Genomic DNA, 15,936 nt, shown 5'->3' on the forward strand with positions numbered 1-15,936 from the left:
TCAAATTCCAAAGTCTGATTAAAAATAAATATAGTTTAGATCCGAGTCTCCGCATATAGTCAACTGTAGTCCCGAGTCTAAAGATCGGTCAAGTGGTGATAGTCTCATAAATAATGATTTTCTTTGTGGGTACAAGTCTCACAAATAAACTTTCAACCTCAACCCTATATGTTCTCTATTAACTTACCATATTGTATCAATTTTCTTAATTCATTTGAGTATTTAAATCTAACAAAATCAAAAACTTAGACCACGTTTGGCATTATTACCATTTTTCTTTCTAAAAAATAAAAACAAAAATTTATTTCTTTCAGATTTCTGATAACAGTAAAGCTGATCATGAACTAGGCCTCAAGCCTAAACTATATTTTTACTCAGACTTTGGGCCGAACTTAATTGAAATTTAACATTTTCTATACCCAAGCCTAACCCATAATCGGCTCTAAATCACACCATTTGGTTCCCTTGAGCCGATAGAAAAATGGAGGATCAGACTAGCGATATGGTCAAAAACAAAAAAGAGCTCATCATTGTGAAAGCAGTAGAAAAAAAAAATATGACAAAAAATTAACTTGACAAGGCCCGAAAAACCGGTGTGGATAGGTAGAGATTGAGGGTGAGATGGAAGAGGTTAAAACTTATTTTTTTCAAAAATTAAAAATAATATTTTATTTAAAAAAATAAAAGTTGTTAAAAAATAAAAATAAAATAAACAAACATATTTTCTACATTGGCTTCATATTTCTATTTCAAAAAATATATACATGCTAAAAAAAAGACAATACCAAACATGCCCTTAAATAACAGTTTTATTGCAGTACTAGAAAAAAGCGCCCGTTTTGAATTTCAACATGACAGCAACACAAATTAGTAAAAAAGTAATTCTCAAGTTCCAGCCCTACTATAGCCAAATAATGTCATTATATAAAGCTATAGCAGTTGTGCCATAACCATCAAGGATTCTCCATAGCTTCTACAAATTACACAGCCACATCACACATGATCCTACTCATCCAGCATGCTACGCACGGAGATTGGTCGCTTTGAGCAAATCCATATGCCGCAAGAAAGTGTTAATTTAATGCCTATTAAAATCTAGACTCAGAAACTCTTCACAGGACCTAGACCAGCCAATACATTTTGAATGTAGCCCACTGGGAGCTGTTCCCTCTTTTGGAGCTATCTTAGAATGACTTACACGAGCCTCACATTTACAAATGAACACCAGATGACCTACAAGACTACCCAAAACCACTTTTCTCCAGAACAGTGCTCAGATTACAAAAAACATTTCATTTAATCGGCCATGGCAGAAGGATGGCTGCCACCCTGAAAAGCAAGTGCCTCAGAGATACAAAGGGCGACTAGCAGTATCTGAATCTAACAAACAAATTCGCAGGTCATAGATATATACACATTTGTGGCTCCAGGAACCAAATAGAACCAGGTTACAAGCTTTGTTGGCATGTGGACTAGAAATTTTCCCAGCTGTTATTTCAAAGAGAGCAAAACAGGGAGTGAGAGGAAGCCAGCTGCACTCCGACATCCATTGCTTAGCTGCAGCCAAGCGCCCTGCTATATTAGTGCCCGCTCTCTCAGCCAGTGACATAAAGGTACTGCAGAAGGAAGAACTTGAGGTGAGCTAGAATATCTCAATTTAGGGTAATGAGCAGGAAGTGAGGGGAAGTCACCAAGAATGAGAAAGAAAATCGTCAAAATTTACTCCATTTCCTTAGCAGTTCTCTTTGTAATAAAAAAAAAGGGCCTTTTTGAAAGGCTTCTCATCAAAAACTAACCCCAAACAAATTTAAAGAGGCTCTTATGAGATGCTTGATATAAGATCAGGTAAATGAATACAGGAATGATTTCATCACTCACTTCAACAGAAAATGCAAAGATACATATAATTTACAGGGATCATTACCACTTTCTTATGAGAATGTCATGTTAAGATTTGGACAGGAACTGTTGAAATCGCTGTCTTTTTACATCATACGCTCTAGTGAATAGGTCTTGGATAGATGCAGTGCCTCCCTTGGAACATCTCCTCTTCTTTCTCACACGAAATAAGAAATCTTCTGTATCTAGAACATAAGAAACCTGTGGCATACACAGATTAGCCAAATGCTTAGATGACCAGGAAAAAATGCATAATATGAAACACAAAAAAGCATATTGATATAATTGGCAGGTCTCAGGAACAGACTAGAAGTTCACATGAATATATAGACTGAACACCTTAGAGGAATTGCATGATATCTTGCATTCCAAGCCATTGACAACTTGAATCCCATCCATCACCTTGCAAGTGGTAGGATACTCATCATCGCTTCCAAATTTGCGTTTATTCCTGAATAATATTTATCCATTGTCAAAGGTAATTAAAGTTACAAGAGTTTAAACTTTTATAGTCAGCAAATTGTTCATGCCTTTTCAGGAAGACATCATGTGTACCCTTTCGATCTGAAGCATTTGACAAAAAATCATTATACAGATAAGCTGAAAAATTAGGATCTATAGAAACAGCGGTCACTTCAGGCTTTTCATGTCCGTATTCCATTAGTTGGATAGATAATTGAGTCGGATTTGAAGTCTGCAAAATATGACAGCAATGTCAAAATTAAGAAACTGGTGCAATTAGTCATATTCATATTCAACAATTAAAAATAGGACACTTGTATTTCCGCCAACCTTTTTAGGCTAAACTATCTTCAGTTGTTAAAGCAAGAAATCTATTCAAATGTTCAACAGTGGTTTTAGATGCGGTACTTTCACAACCAGGGTTCAGAAGGGAGAACTTGTAGTAGGTCAAAGAAACTATTATGAAATCAAGAAGTCAAAGTCTCAATATAAAAGGAAAGAAGGCATGAAACTTACACGCTCAAAACGATATATACTTTCATCATGAAGGAGGACACGAGCATTTTCATGATAAACTAGATCCGAAAAATTTCCGGGTTTCCTTGACTTTTCATATAAATAGAGGTGAAGAAGCTTGTTGTCCATTTCATCTGAGGCAATTGCTTGAAGCTGAAAGAGAACTGCAGGTTAGCTCATTTAAAGAGTATCTCAATCCTTGCTTTAAGTTAAATACATCTGGAAAATATACCTGCTTAACAACTTTATATATCAACTTATCCAATGTGAAAAGTACATATGATTGTGTCCCAATGATAGAACGGCAATCATCTTCAAACTTGGTATTGTCAGCAGAACCATCGAGTAGGTTGTAAAGTGCACTCATAAATCTGCAAACTCAGAATAAACAAATGTTATTTTTTGTTTTCAGTTGTCACATAATCTACATAGATAAAGGCATAGATATGAACAGAAATTACTTGGCGTATAAGTCTGGAGGGCTTGTATCCTTCGAAGTCCTCCATTTCTTTTCAGCAGCTGATGAATTTGTCTTTGCTGAGAGTATTCTCTCATACAAAGTCTGCAAGACAAGAGTATTATCACAACAAACCTCAAATTCACAAGTGGTTTCCAAAAACGAATGTAATTTAAAAAAAATCTGACCTGATGAAGCCTAAACAGCACATAAACTGAATCATTTCCATAAAAGATCCGCGAGCATTTATCTTCCTTATCACGTAAGGCAGCAGGTACATGTTTTGCAAGAGGCTTAACTGTATGTAGAAAACGTTCTGAAAATGGCATTGACGTTATTTCTCCCTCAGCATCGTTTGCATCAGCCATTCCTTCAGCTTCACCCTCGCTTTCAGCCTTAGCATCCTGATCATCACGATCTGCATCTTCCTCTTCTTCCTCATGATCTTCACGAGAACACTCCTCCCCATCACCAGATTCACTGCCTGAAACATCCTCACCAGCCTCTGACGCATTTTCACTGTCCTCTGTAGACCTTTGAGCACTTTCCTCGCCCTCATCATCAGCATCTGCATCATTTTCTCCCGCTGCCTCGCCGCAACAGGCCTCCACTTCTCCAGGTCTGACTTGGTACTGTCTGCTAGCAGAACTGTCCTTTGGTTTCGGTGATGCACCCATAGCAGCATCTTCAAAAGCTACAAAATTATCCTCTTCAAAATCTCCATTAGGTGATAATTCACCCTCTTCCCTCTCAACTTTAAAGTTATTATGGACAGCAGAACCTTCACCAAGTCCATGCAATTTGTTACTTTCAGCGGGGCAACCACCATTTGCAGGTCTATTTGGCCTCCCACCGTCCCCTCCCTAACACAAGAACAAGCATACCAAGAATTAAAAGGAAAATGTAATAAATTTTAAAACAGAAGAACCACAAATTTGTTTCATTAAGAATACACATACAGAACACTAACATTTAAATATCTGTGATAACAAGAACAATAACAGGAGTCAGGACTAATAATAAAAGCCAGTATTTGCAAATAAGGCAGCTTTGTTCATGATTGTATGATCACAGCTTTTCCATATATGAACACAGCAGAATAAACAGAAGGTAAAATCCTATATCACACTAGCAAGTTTGTGATAGGCAAGTAGTGATTAAATAAGGAAGCTTTTCCCTGATCGTATGATTACAGTAATTTCAAGACATGAATGAAATGCCTAAAATTTCACAACCAAATAAAGATTGGGTCCGCACACTAAATACGAAGATTTACAAATCAAAAATCCAGGAGTCATAATGTATATCTGTTTCCGCACAATAACAGGTAATAGAGAGTAAACATACAGATGCAGGCAACTAGAAGATGCTCTTGCCAGTTATGCACTAGATTCTTCATCTTCCGTCACTTCATAGAGCAATAAAGATCAAGCCCTTGATGAGCCTGGAATGTTTTCATAAAGAACACATCAATGTTGGACCCAATATTTTTCGTTTTAGAGCATGTACAATGATGTTAAATTACTTTTTGAGATTTAATTTATTTTTAAGTTAAATAAAATTTCATTTTCTATGCCTAAGAACTAAAAGAACTCCCTTGAATTATGATCCAAATTTAACTGATTATATCCTTAACACCAATGAACTTTATTATACAATCTGAAAACTTCATATTTCTTTTTTTGAGAGGGCAATCAAACCTTCATAATTCTACAATTTTCTCAGCTGTCAGTTTTCTTAAATCGACCAGACAAACGCTGCATTAAGAAACAGTTGACTACATTTCGTGTTCTCATAGTAGTTGATTATTATAAACGTCATTATAATGCATAAATACCTAAATATCATCCTCCAGTGTATTGTATGAATATGTTCTATATTTCAATGCTAATCCTTTTAGACCTTTCAGCCTTCAAACAAACAGCTTACTGTATCCAACAGCCTCAGAAACAACATCAGGGAAGGAAGTGATTTTTTGGACATTCAACTACAAGCTATCTGAATTGCGAAGGAGAACCAACTCATGGATTCGATTATTTAAAAATGGATATTTTTCCGCAAACAACCAAATGATAACCTCCTGAAGCCAAATATTCAGATAAAACTATGGATAAGACCAAACATTGGAAGTATTCAAAAGTAAAAACCAAGCAGGTTAATAACTATAAGGATATGCTAGATAGTAAGCCAAATGTAATAAACCAGAAAAACAGCTCCACAATGACCTAAATTGTAAATTCATACCTTTGAAGAAGGTAAAACTTCATTACTAGATCGGAGCTCAACTGCCGTCTCATTTCCAGACTGAGCAGCTTTTGAAGTTGGAGCACTAACACCTTACAAGGAGAACCATAAGAATCTTTATTTTAAAATCTAAAAGCAGAAAAGAAAAAAATTAAAAGGAAAAAAAGTTCCGCCCCTCGAACCTGAGGTAATTTCTAGGTTGCTTCTAGTATGACCTGGTTCAGCTCTACCAGCAGGAGAAACATTATCTGTCAACTTCTCAGTAGAAGCAGTTTGCACAGTTGCCCCAGACACTTCATCAGCTGTGTGAGCATTGCCCTGCACCCTTCCATGAAGTGGAGCACCAGAGAGATTATCACCTCGGCGAGCAGTGCGATCAACATCATGAAAACCATTATCAGTAACTGCTGCATCCCCATTTGCCAACCTCACCCTGCATGAAACTGCTTGTTCTGGTGGAACGCTTTCATCACCATTACTTTGCTTGGCAGCGGCAGCACCATCGGTGCCAGGGCTGCTATTGCTTTCCCCAACATTCGCCATACTATTTTTGACAGCACGAGTCTTAGGTTTCACCACATCCCCAGTATCCTCTGCACCTTGAGGCCGAGGTTGAACACCCAACATTGGCTCCAAAAAGCTTGTCCATATTCTCATTACTTTGTCCAATTGGTCTGAGGATGCACAAACTTCTCCACATGAATACTTAATGATCTGATACAGGTCTTCATGAATATCTGAATCCACATACTCAAATTCCATATTGGGGACTATAGGCCGCCGATTTCCAGCGGCAATAGCAAGAAGCACATCATCCTCTTTCCGTTTCTTCTCATTAATTTCTTTGATCTCAGACAACAAAGCTGTGCAATGAATAACATTGCAGATACATTACCAAAATATACAGCAGATAAAATGTAATATTAGCCTATGCACATAAATCTATATTTCTAAACTTATCAATGTTAACATTCTTCATTACAGACGCACTACATTTTATTTACAGAAGTTGATCTCATGGAGAATTCAATGAACAATTAAACATAAAGAACTTACTACTAGAACAGGAATTTGTGATACTTAAATGCGATACAATATTAAAAAATTTATATACCTTTCGTGCTCAAGCTCTTTGTGTCCTGTTGCTTGAAATAGAAACTACGATGATCAAGCGATTTGTGATAGTTCTTGGCATAAATTTCAGCCCAAACTTTATTGAAATCAGCCCGACATCTTGACCATTCCTCTTGCTTTTGCTTCAGACGAGTTAATATGACAGGCAATCCAAGACTCGCATTTTTGCGTAGAACATCCATCACATCCAAGCCATGATCACCATATAATCTTTCGATGCATCTCAAGTTTAGCGCTATTCAAGGAGGTGGGAAAGAATTAACAGACAAATAAATACACTACATTCAAGCAAAATGAAAAGAAAGGAAAAAAAAACAATTTGTTTCTGTTACTAGACATGAATACTGACAAGTAAAATGGTCTTCAATGCGAATTGGACTCTCCGGTTTGATTGTATTGTCCTGAATCTTTTCTAGCAATTCCTCAACATGCTTAGTAGTCACATTCACTGACTCCAATAACATATCCAGCTCAAATCTGAAAGCATCTCACAATGAAAAAGGGCACATAAACAAACACTTTATAGCAAAGAGTTCTGCACCTTTATATGCAACGGTTATCAAAACATGAATACAAGACATAAAGAAAAAAAATGTCCAATGGTTAATAGAAAAATATGCAGAAAAACACCTGACAAAGGAAAACAATTCTTTGATTTATTAAGATGAAATGGATGTTAAATTAAAGAATATGTATTTCAGCTACAGATTAAGATCTCTCAATATGATATTTTCAACTGAAGGGAACTGAGTGAGCACCTATCATCTTCACATCTAAATAAGCTTTCTTCATATTGGTTTTTGCGCATGTGCTTAAAAGAATAATCCTCACTTCCAGATGTCACCGATACCCAGACATCATTCAGTATTGATGCACCAAGGTCAGTCCTGTGGCTCGAAGGAGGAATTGGATGCTACAAGCAACAGAGCAAAAAATAAGACAGGCGAAGAGAGCTGTTTTGACAAGAAAAGGCATAAGGGTGGAAATAACATTTACATTTTTTGGCAGAAGACGGTAACTGGGGGTACATCGCTGACAGTTTGAGAGGTCAAGCTCTGAAATTGGCTTGCATAAATTATATTTTTCCTTGTTTGAGTAGAAAGGAGTCTTCTGAGATGCCATGTCTTTAGAATTATAGGCAGCACCTTTGTCAACTCTTTCCCTTTCATGGTCTCTCTCCCTCTCATCCCTTTCATGCTCCCTGTCTCTGTCTGTATCCTCTAGCTTAACTGGTCTAGCCACATGTCCTTCATTCCGCAATGATGCTGTTAGTATAAAACAAAACAATTATGTTATAAATTTAAAGTACAAAAATATCAGATAAAACACCCTAGCATCATCAATCATCTACAGTCGCAGACAAATTATGGTCAAGGAAGAAAAGTAACTGCTTTCATCCAAAGGTACAAGAAATTGAAAAATAAGAATAAGATTTTCACATACTTTTATTGAACACGCCTGCAAGAAATCCATCTGCAGAAAAGGTCACTCTTAGAAACTACATCCACAGACTTAAAACTTCTCTGCAGATATATATATATATATAAACACAATTTATGGATCCCAAAACTGTGAAAAAATATAACCTTACCTATGTTCTCACAATGGGCCAAAAATTCATTGAAACCATCCATAAGATCTGGATACTTTTCAAGGATATCACTCACCTAAAAATGACAGCAGATACAGGCTTTTAGAATGCATTAAGTAGCAATGAGAAAGTGTAAAAGAAAAAGCATATTCTTATGAGCAAAACTCATGGTGTGTTGGTATTCATGATGATATGATAAGCTAGAAGAAAATGAGACAATAACTAGATATAGGTCAAGCAGCCAAACAAAACAGACATATACAGTTTCTTGAAGGCACAAGTTGATGACTAAATGACAAATTACAATACATGAATAGATTGATTTTTAATCAAAAAGTTACAGTTTCATGGGTAAAAGCTTCCTTGAAGCCTTCTAAACTCACGATTTTGCTCCACAGCCAACTTCATTTAAAGAAGAAAAGCTTGGATGATGATGATTTTAAAATCTTCCAATTTCTGACTCCTGTTAATATGTTCTCATTCTATTCTTTAAAAGTGCTAGTACTTACCATGCACGTTGCCAAACCAAGTGGGAGAGTTGAAAGCTGTAATTCCATCAACTGAGAGGTACATGTGATTGAATCAAGACATGGACATGCTTCAATATTTTATAAATGGCAACCAAGTGCAAATGCATGTAATATCCAAAGGGATGGAGTAACTGATGACTGGTTGTGGTTCCACTGTAACTGCAACTTTACCTAGAGTGCGATCCATTTATCAGACAGCAATTACAGACCTTTCCTCTTTTAAAACTCCAAAGGTTAATTACAAGCAGTCCAGTTTGGGTTAAAGTCAGTCACCTTCAATTAAATAGACTTCTATACAAACTTCACCATTTATCAAGATGTCAATCCAGCTGATTCAAAAGTTTGCTTGGCTATCCACACTATCAAGGGTAACATCATATGTTAGACTTCGATAGCAAAAACTTTGATACATTCATTTTCATCATCACATGGAACCTTTATATCTATGATTCATAAACATACACTGCACAACTCTTGGTATTTTCTTAGGCAGCTAAACCAAGACAGCACCAATGATACAAGTGAAGTAATTCCTAATAGTATAAGGCTTCCAGTGCTTATAAATAATGATGTTGATGATGACAGAAAGGTGGAGTTGAAAGTAGTAATTGCTAGAAATGACAAAGAATATAAACATCAGGATCATGCAATATCAGCAAATTAGAAAGGTGAACATGATGATGAGTCTGTCAATAGCCATAAGTTGGGGTAAGGGTGGCCCAGTTTTGCAATGACTAATGGAATTAGAAATAGCCTGATGAGAATAGCAAAGGTAAGGATCCTAGTGGAAAAACATTGCAGAGGATTGTAAGAATGAAATAATGAGAAAGTGATAGAAGCAAAATTGGTGATACAATCATAGACGCGTAAATCAGATTTAAGCAACAGATCAGACACTCAATCAAATTATTTATTCAGTATAATACCAAATCGAGGCAAACAGACCAAATATAGGGAACGAGTCTTTTTAGACACGGAGAATGTCAAGCTGGTGCATTGCCTGTTTGACTGTAGAAAGATCTTTGACCATTCACATCAAGTGAAGCAAGTATTATTGACCACAAATCCAGCACACAAACTCTAAAAATAAGAAGAACAGTCTTTTAGTCTAATGGAATATATCATTTGGGCGTGGCAATCATGTGGACTTCTTATGTTGTCACATTACCTTTTAAGCAGTAGTGTTACCACCTGAACTAATCATTTAAGCGGGTCAGGTGAAACCTGTGGTTTGCGAGATATTATGAATCAGCATCAATCGTCTATAAGGGTCATAGATTGACAACATTTAATATTAGGTATAGTTAAATTCCACTAAATTGGATTTCAAGAGTTGGTTTTAAGCTTTTTCCCCTAAACAACTAATAATCCTCTTAATAAGCCAACATAACTAATCTGTCTTACTTTAGAAGCCTTAAACATACTGTTTTCTGGAAATTACCCAAAAGCACCAACTAAAGAAATATAGGATATTAAAGCTTTAAAAAATAAAAAAAATAGAATAATAAAACTTTAAAAAATAGGCTGCAAGTAATGCAAGAGAATTAGCATGGTAAAATTCCACCAGTTTATTAATAGTTGTTCTTAAAAAAACCACTGTTTATATAGAAATTTAATAATCAGAACTTTACCAAATTCTTCAGTTCAGTTCTGGTAATAATTTCCTTGCTGTATATGTGAAGGCATTTCAAGAACTCCTGGTATGTTTCAGGATGCAACTTCTCCTTTACTCTTTCACAGAAATTAAATTCTTGAGTGTACATACCTGCCAAAATATTATAGATTCAATATATGCACCATTTTCACTCGAAAAAAGGAAGAAAAGAATAATTCTTTTAGTAAACAAAACAAGGAAATCAGATGCAGACATGTTCTGATATACCTACACAACCAGAATACCAATCTAGACTCGCACTACAGAACTTTTGTACAAGAACCGAATCATATTTTCAACAATCAACACTAATTTCTCAAAAAGGTGTAGCAGAGGCACATCCACAAAACACACAAGACTAATGCCAAAAAACTAATGATTACAATCATATTTAACAATATAAATGCATGTCGAATATGTCAGAAGTTGAGCAATTCATGGATGTCTCCAGTGCTGACTGTTTGGTCAGAAGAAAATAAAGCCTCCCAGGGACAATCACAAAGTAGAATCCACTAGAAAGGGCCAACATAAATGGAACAAGGCTTCTTATGTACACCTAACATAGCTATAACAACAAGCAACCAAGTAGATAAGATAAACCATAATAGGAATATGTCATCCTTCCACTAAAAGTGCTTTCAGCATTCAAAATGACAACGCATCAGGCTCTGCAGGGATTTGAATGATACCATTTTGGAGATTAACACATTCTGAGATGATCAATATTTTTAAAATGCATGACGCATGCACAACATCATTGACAACAGCGACGATCACTATCCTTAACAACCTTTTAGGTATTTTGACCAGCTAGAATGCATACAGAAAAAATAGAATTATGCTCCCAATACAAACATAACCTCAAAGCATTTTTAGAATATAATGATTCAGAAGATTTCATGAAAATCAACAGCTTGTGTCTGGGGTCAGCTCTTCTAGAGATTCATCTCATATCAGAGATAGGAAAGCTATTAAAAATGAAAACAGTCGTGATCTCAGTTGTATCTACTAGTCACAAGGATCCCAGACACCTAGAAAGCAGGGCTCCTAAAGCTGCAGTGCACTGCCAAGTCTAACCAATGAAGATATTAAACAATGGATTAGCCAGGAGTTAGAATCTCAAAATGTTGGAAGATGTAAGAACATAAACAAGCAGAAGAAAATGGTGGGACCAGATACCAAGGAACAAGGGCAGATAGGACACAGGAAAAGCATATTAAATAATAATTCTACATCTACCAGAGATACAGTTTATTCAAAAACAAAGATATCTCTGAGTACCAGAAAACAAATGCTGCTGGACTTACTCTTCAAAGCATTCTTATCATCAAAAGATGAAGCTGAAATGCTATATGTTCCAAAGTTTTCAGCAGGTTCCCCACCATGATGCAAGTGCTCGCCAACAGAGTCATCTACCCTTCTACTAGAAAGTTTACGTCTGCGCTGTGTGTTGTCCAAATCTCTGCTATCATGTTCTAAATCCTTCTCATCCCGCTCACGATCTCTTTTGTCTCTATCTTCTTTCCTATCTTTTTCCTTTTCAGAACGTCTCCTTTGCCTGTCGTGCTCTGGATCAGGACAGTCGACACTAAGGTCGCGATCAGCATGTGAGTTATAAGTTCTTTCCCTCTGCAAACTCATTATATGGGAACAAGTTAGCTACCTAAAGGTTGATCGAGACAGGTTTTTAACCACATATACAGAGCAGCTCATATATCAAAAATTTTAGCTTGGAGAGGCTTCATAAATGCAGGATATATTATCTTCCTTGAATGATTTACTATTCACAGAGACGATTTGGCAGTTCAAAAGTATGAGATTTTTTCATATTAAAAGCAATTTATTCCTAATTATAATTAACTGGAACAATTTATTGTAAACATAGAACTCTAAAAATAAAATTGCTAAGTTATACCTTATCCCCATGAGCATGCCTCATTGTAGGCATCACAGAGCTCCTTTCAGGACGAATAAAGGGTCTAGCAGGTGCTCCATGTTGTGAAGCCACTGTTGCTGAGGCATCAGGCAGAAAGTGTGTGAATTCCTCCAATAGATCATGATGATTCTGAAAGAGAGCCGCTACCTACAAAAAACAAAAGAATCTAGGCCGTTCACAGAGCTTCGTCACTGTAAAGAGTAGCATGGGAGGAAAAGGAAAATACCTCCTGATAGACTTCCTGGATAGATTTGTTCTCCCTCCTATACATATTCAGAATATCCAAGAATGACTTGTAAACATGTTCATCGTTCTGGAAACGATTCTGCAGGGAGAAGTGATGTATTAAGAGAAAACCATAGAAATAAATATTGGCAAGAAATTATATATACACACACACACACACATAAATATAAATATATAGAAATATACATGCACACACATATATATATATATACACGTGTGTGTGTGTGTGTGTGTCTATATATGCATATATACATACAAACATACACACACATGTATATATATGTCAGATTTATACCTTTATTTTGTTTACAAAATTAATGGCCTCTTCGAATTCGACAGGCCTCTTTTCCTCGGGAAGCTTGATCTCATACCCCTTGGGCAAGAAGGTGTTAAAGCCTAGGATCAGATCTCGATGCCCCTTAAACAGTTCCTTCACCCTCACAATAACCCCGTTCGTATCAATTCTGCCACGATTGCATCAGGAGGAGAGCACAGGCCAAAAAACATTAAACGTAAAGAACCGTCAACTGACAAAACGACAAATTAAAAAAGTAACAGAAGGCTACAGAAGTTGAACCTTTGGCTCTTGAAGTCCTTCATGACTTCAAGAAATTCATCGTATTTTTCCCTTTTGTCCTGAAATATATCCTTCACAGCTTTCAAATAGGCAAGGGCATCGCTTGTCGTCAGCTTCGGAGCACTACCGGCCGCCGGTGCCGGCGCCATGTGGGTTTGCCCAGAGCTTCAACAAGACCACCAAAATTAATTGAATCACGGCAGATCGAAACCCATATTGTAAAACTTCCATGTAATGAACAAAAATCAACCCCAAGAAAAAAAAAACATTATTTCAGAAAGACATGAATCCTTTCCCCGCATCTAATTCTGGTTACCAAAAACGATACCCTAACAAAATTTAAATTTTCAAAAATCATTCATCAGGAAAAAGAACCTAACTCGACTGTATATTATTCGACGCTCAGAATATCACATATATATGCGAACAAAATTGAATCTTTCTCCATGCCTACCTCTTGTTCAAGGCAAAGAATGATTTAGAGCCGAAAACTCTCACAAAATCGAATAAACCGGGGAAAATTCGGATTTACAGACCATCTATCCCTCCTGGAAGCGATTAAAAAGCCCGTATAAAGCACAACTAAGACAGAGCTCGAAAATGAAGGAGAGTCCGGCCAGAAGAAGGAAAGCTCAAGGAGAAGAGAAAACTCACGGATCCGCTCGAGATATGTTGGGCCGCTTGAGCTGGGAACTCATGAACGCCTCCTCCCGGGCCGTTTTCACAAACGAAGCCGAGAAGAACACAAAGATTTACACCAAAGCCCCTCTCCCCGCCTTCCCCCTTCGATCGCCCGGCGGCAGACGGATCTGGCGGCAAGAATTCGCCTGAATCAAGCGCTCCGAGGTGGCGATAGCTTCCGAGCGAAGCCAACAACGCGAGAGAGAGAGAGAGAGAGAGAGAGAGAGAGAGAAATCGGCTCTTCCCTCTCCGCCTATATGTTACCTATCTGTAGAAGACGCGAGCGGGGGGGCAGCGAAGACAGAGAGCCAAAGGCTTCATTAAAAGGGACCGAAGGGACGGTGGGAGGTGCGCTATATAAACCAGGGAAGTTACTGAAACCACCCCGGGCATTCGTCCACCAATCACAGCCGTTGGATCGGTGGCCTCCGCCGCTCTGATCCGGTCAATGGTGATTTCCTCCCTTCTCCGCCAGACGGCTCCTGATGAACCCGATTGGGTGCCGGTATCTGAATCGAACGGCGGAGATTTTTTTTTTTTGTTTCCAAGGTGAGAAGGGATTCCGAATACGAACAGGATCAGGAGCGGTGACGTTACCGCCGACTTGCTCGTTTATGGCGTGACCCGGTTACCTCTCGTCGGCTCGACTAAGGTGGTCCATCTAGTTCAAATGGCATGGCCAGGGTTACGGCCCTATTCCGAGCTTTCATCCTAGGTTGCTACCAAGAGTAAGAAGTGAATTATTAGATTAGATTTTAAGGCATTTTTTTGCTTTGAATTCATTGGATTTTATTTTTCTTTATATTTAATATATTTCTATTTATAATTTTAGCGATGCATGGATGGTTGTGGAGTTCATGTGTACGTCGATGATTTAGAATCAGAGTTTGCTGAATCACCTAGTTCAGATAGTACCAAGCCGATCCGGTGCGAAACCGAGTCGATTCAGTATTTCAATTCGGTTCCGGCCCTATTGGCCATAATCCTTATTGGATCAGCTGTAACTGATCCTTTACCAGCAAGAATTGGTTGGAACCGGCTTATTCGATGTCGACTCGGTACAAACCGACCAATTGATTGTGGCTTCAGCGAGAGATCCCAGAGTGCTTATACCCCGATGTGCACTTTTTATATGATGAACATATAAGGCTACAGCGTCGTTTGGTTAGAGGAGTGAGTTGACGCGCCTTCTGATTATACTGATAATTCGGATAGCTATAAGAGCCATCACTACTCGACCTGATTTTAGATATGGGTATATATGGTGTACTTTAAATGTATTTAAGTGATTGTACTATTTTATAATTTTTATGTCATTATTTAATTTGAGGATATTTTATGTTGTTCCTTATAGCATACAATATCTCACTAATCATTATATAAATTATATCATTTTAAAATAAAAAAATGCATTATTTAGATTAAACCGGGATCATAAAAACATCAAAAAAAAATCAAAAAATATTAAATTAGACTTAAAATTATTGAAAAACTTCAAAAAAAATAATTATCAGTTAAATATTCTTAAAAAGTTAAAAAAAAAATTGGACAATCCGGTACAAAACTGGAACACCCTACACGTGCCGGTTTTGATTTGATACCAAATCAGTACCGAACCATACGGGCTTCCTACTAGTGCGAGTCCCAATACCATTTCAGCGGTCCTTGTTTGGAATGGTTCTAGAATTTTGCTGTGCGAGATTTATCAAAGATCCATTTTATCACCCGCATTTACTAAAGCTAACAATCCGATGGATGAACAAAAACAAAATGATTTTCATTGCTTGCCCCGTGTAATTCTGCCTTTAGTTGCATCGGTCTTTATTATGTACGCTAAAACGGCAAGTAATAATATGTGCCTATGGTTAAAAGCGCACCTGGTGTTATTCATTGAAAATGCATTATTTAGTAAAACAAGACTATATTTTAACTAAATTCTCAGTATACTTGTCTCTTTCGGTGAATCAGAGCAAAAAATTCTGATGGAGCTTTTATGTCGACGCCAGTGC

The 15,936-nt window shown here is 37.2% G+C and overlaps 1 protein-coding gene across 4 annotated transcripts; it reads right to left on the reverse strand.

Moving 5' to 3' along the window:
* Nucleotides 1–1,276: 1,276 nt before the first annotated feature.
* LOC103705837 (paired amphipathic helix protein Sin3-like 4) lies at nt 1,277–14,259 on the reverse strand. 4 transcript variants are annotated; one of them, XM_088711715.1, is made up of 24 exons: nt 13,901–14,038; nt 13,701–13,794; nt 13,247–13,411; nt 12,965–13,133; nt 12,650–12,748; nt 12,403–12,570; nt 11,795–12,116; nt 10,465–10,598; nt 8,304–8,379; nt 8,156–8,185; nt 7,709–7,977; nt 7,471–7,625; nt 7,062–7,189; nt 6,693–6,947; nt 5,761–6,441; nt 5,579–5,670; nt 3,523–4,197; nt 3,339–3,439; nt 3,110–3,248; nt 2,878–3,030; nt 2,430–2,593; nt 2,218–2,350; nt 1,925–2,100; nt 1,277–1,616 (listed from the first exon to the last, which is right to left on the reverse strand). In XM_088711715.1, the coding sequence occupies exons 3-23, from the start codon at nt 13,393–13,395 to the stop codon at nt 1,948–1,950; spliced, it is 4,245 nt and encodes a 1,414-aa protein (XP_088567841.1). In that variant the 5' UTR covers nt 13,396–13,411; nt 13,701–13,794; nt 13,901–14,038; the 3' UTR covers nt 1,277–1,616; nt 1,925–1,947. The 4 variants fall into 4 exon arrangements, with proteins under 4 accessions (XP_088567841.1, XP_008787939.3, XP_008787938.3 ...); XM_008789717.6 differs by lacking the exon at nt 13,701–13,794 and having other exon boundaries at nt 2,239–2,350; nt 13,901–14,259; XM_008789716.6 differs by lacking the exon at nt 13,701–13,794 and having other exon boundaries at nt 13,901–14,259.
* Between the last annotated feature and the right edge of the window lie 1,677 nt (nt 14,260–15,936).

Source organism: Phoenix dactylifera, chromosome 15 (genome assembly GCF_051530095.1).
Source record: "Phoenix dactylifera cultivar Ajwa chromosome 15, Ajwa_hap1_PhDact_Kaust_v1.1, whole genome shotgun sequence".
NCBI lineage: Eukaryota > Viridiplantae > Streptophyta > Magnoliopsida > Arecales > Arecaceae > Phoenix > Phoenix dactylifera.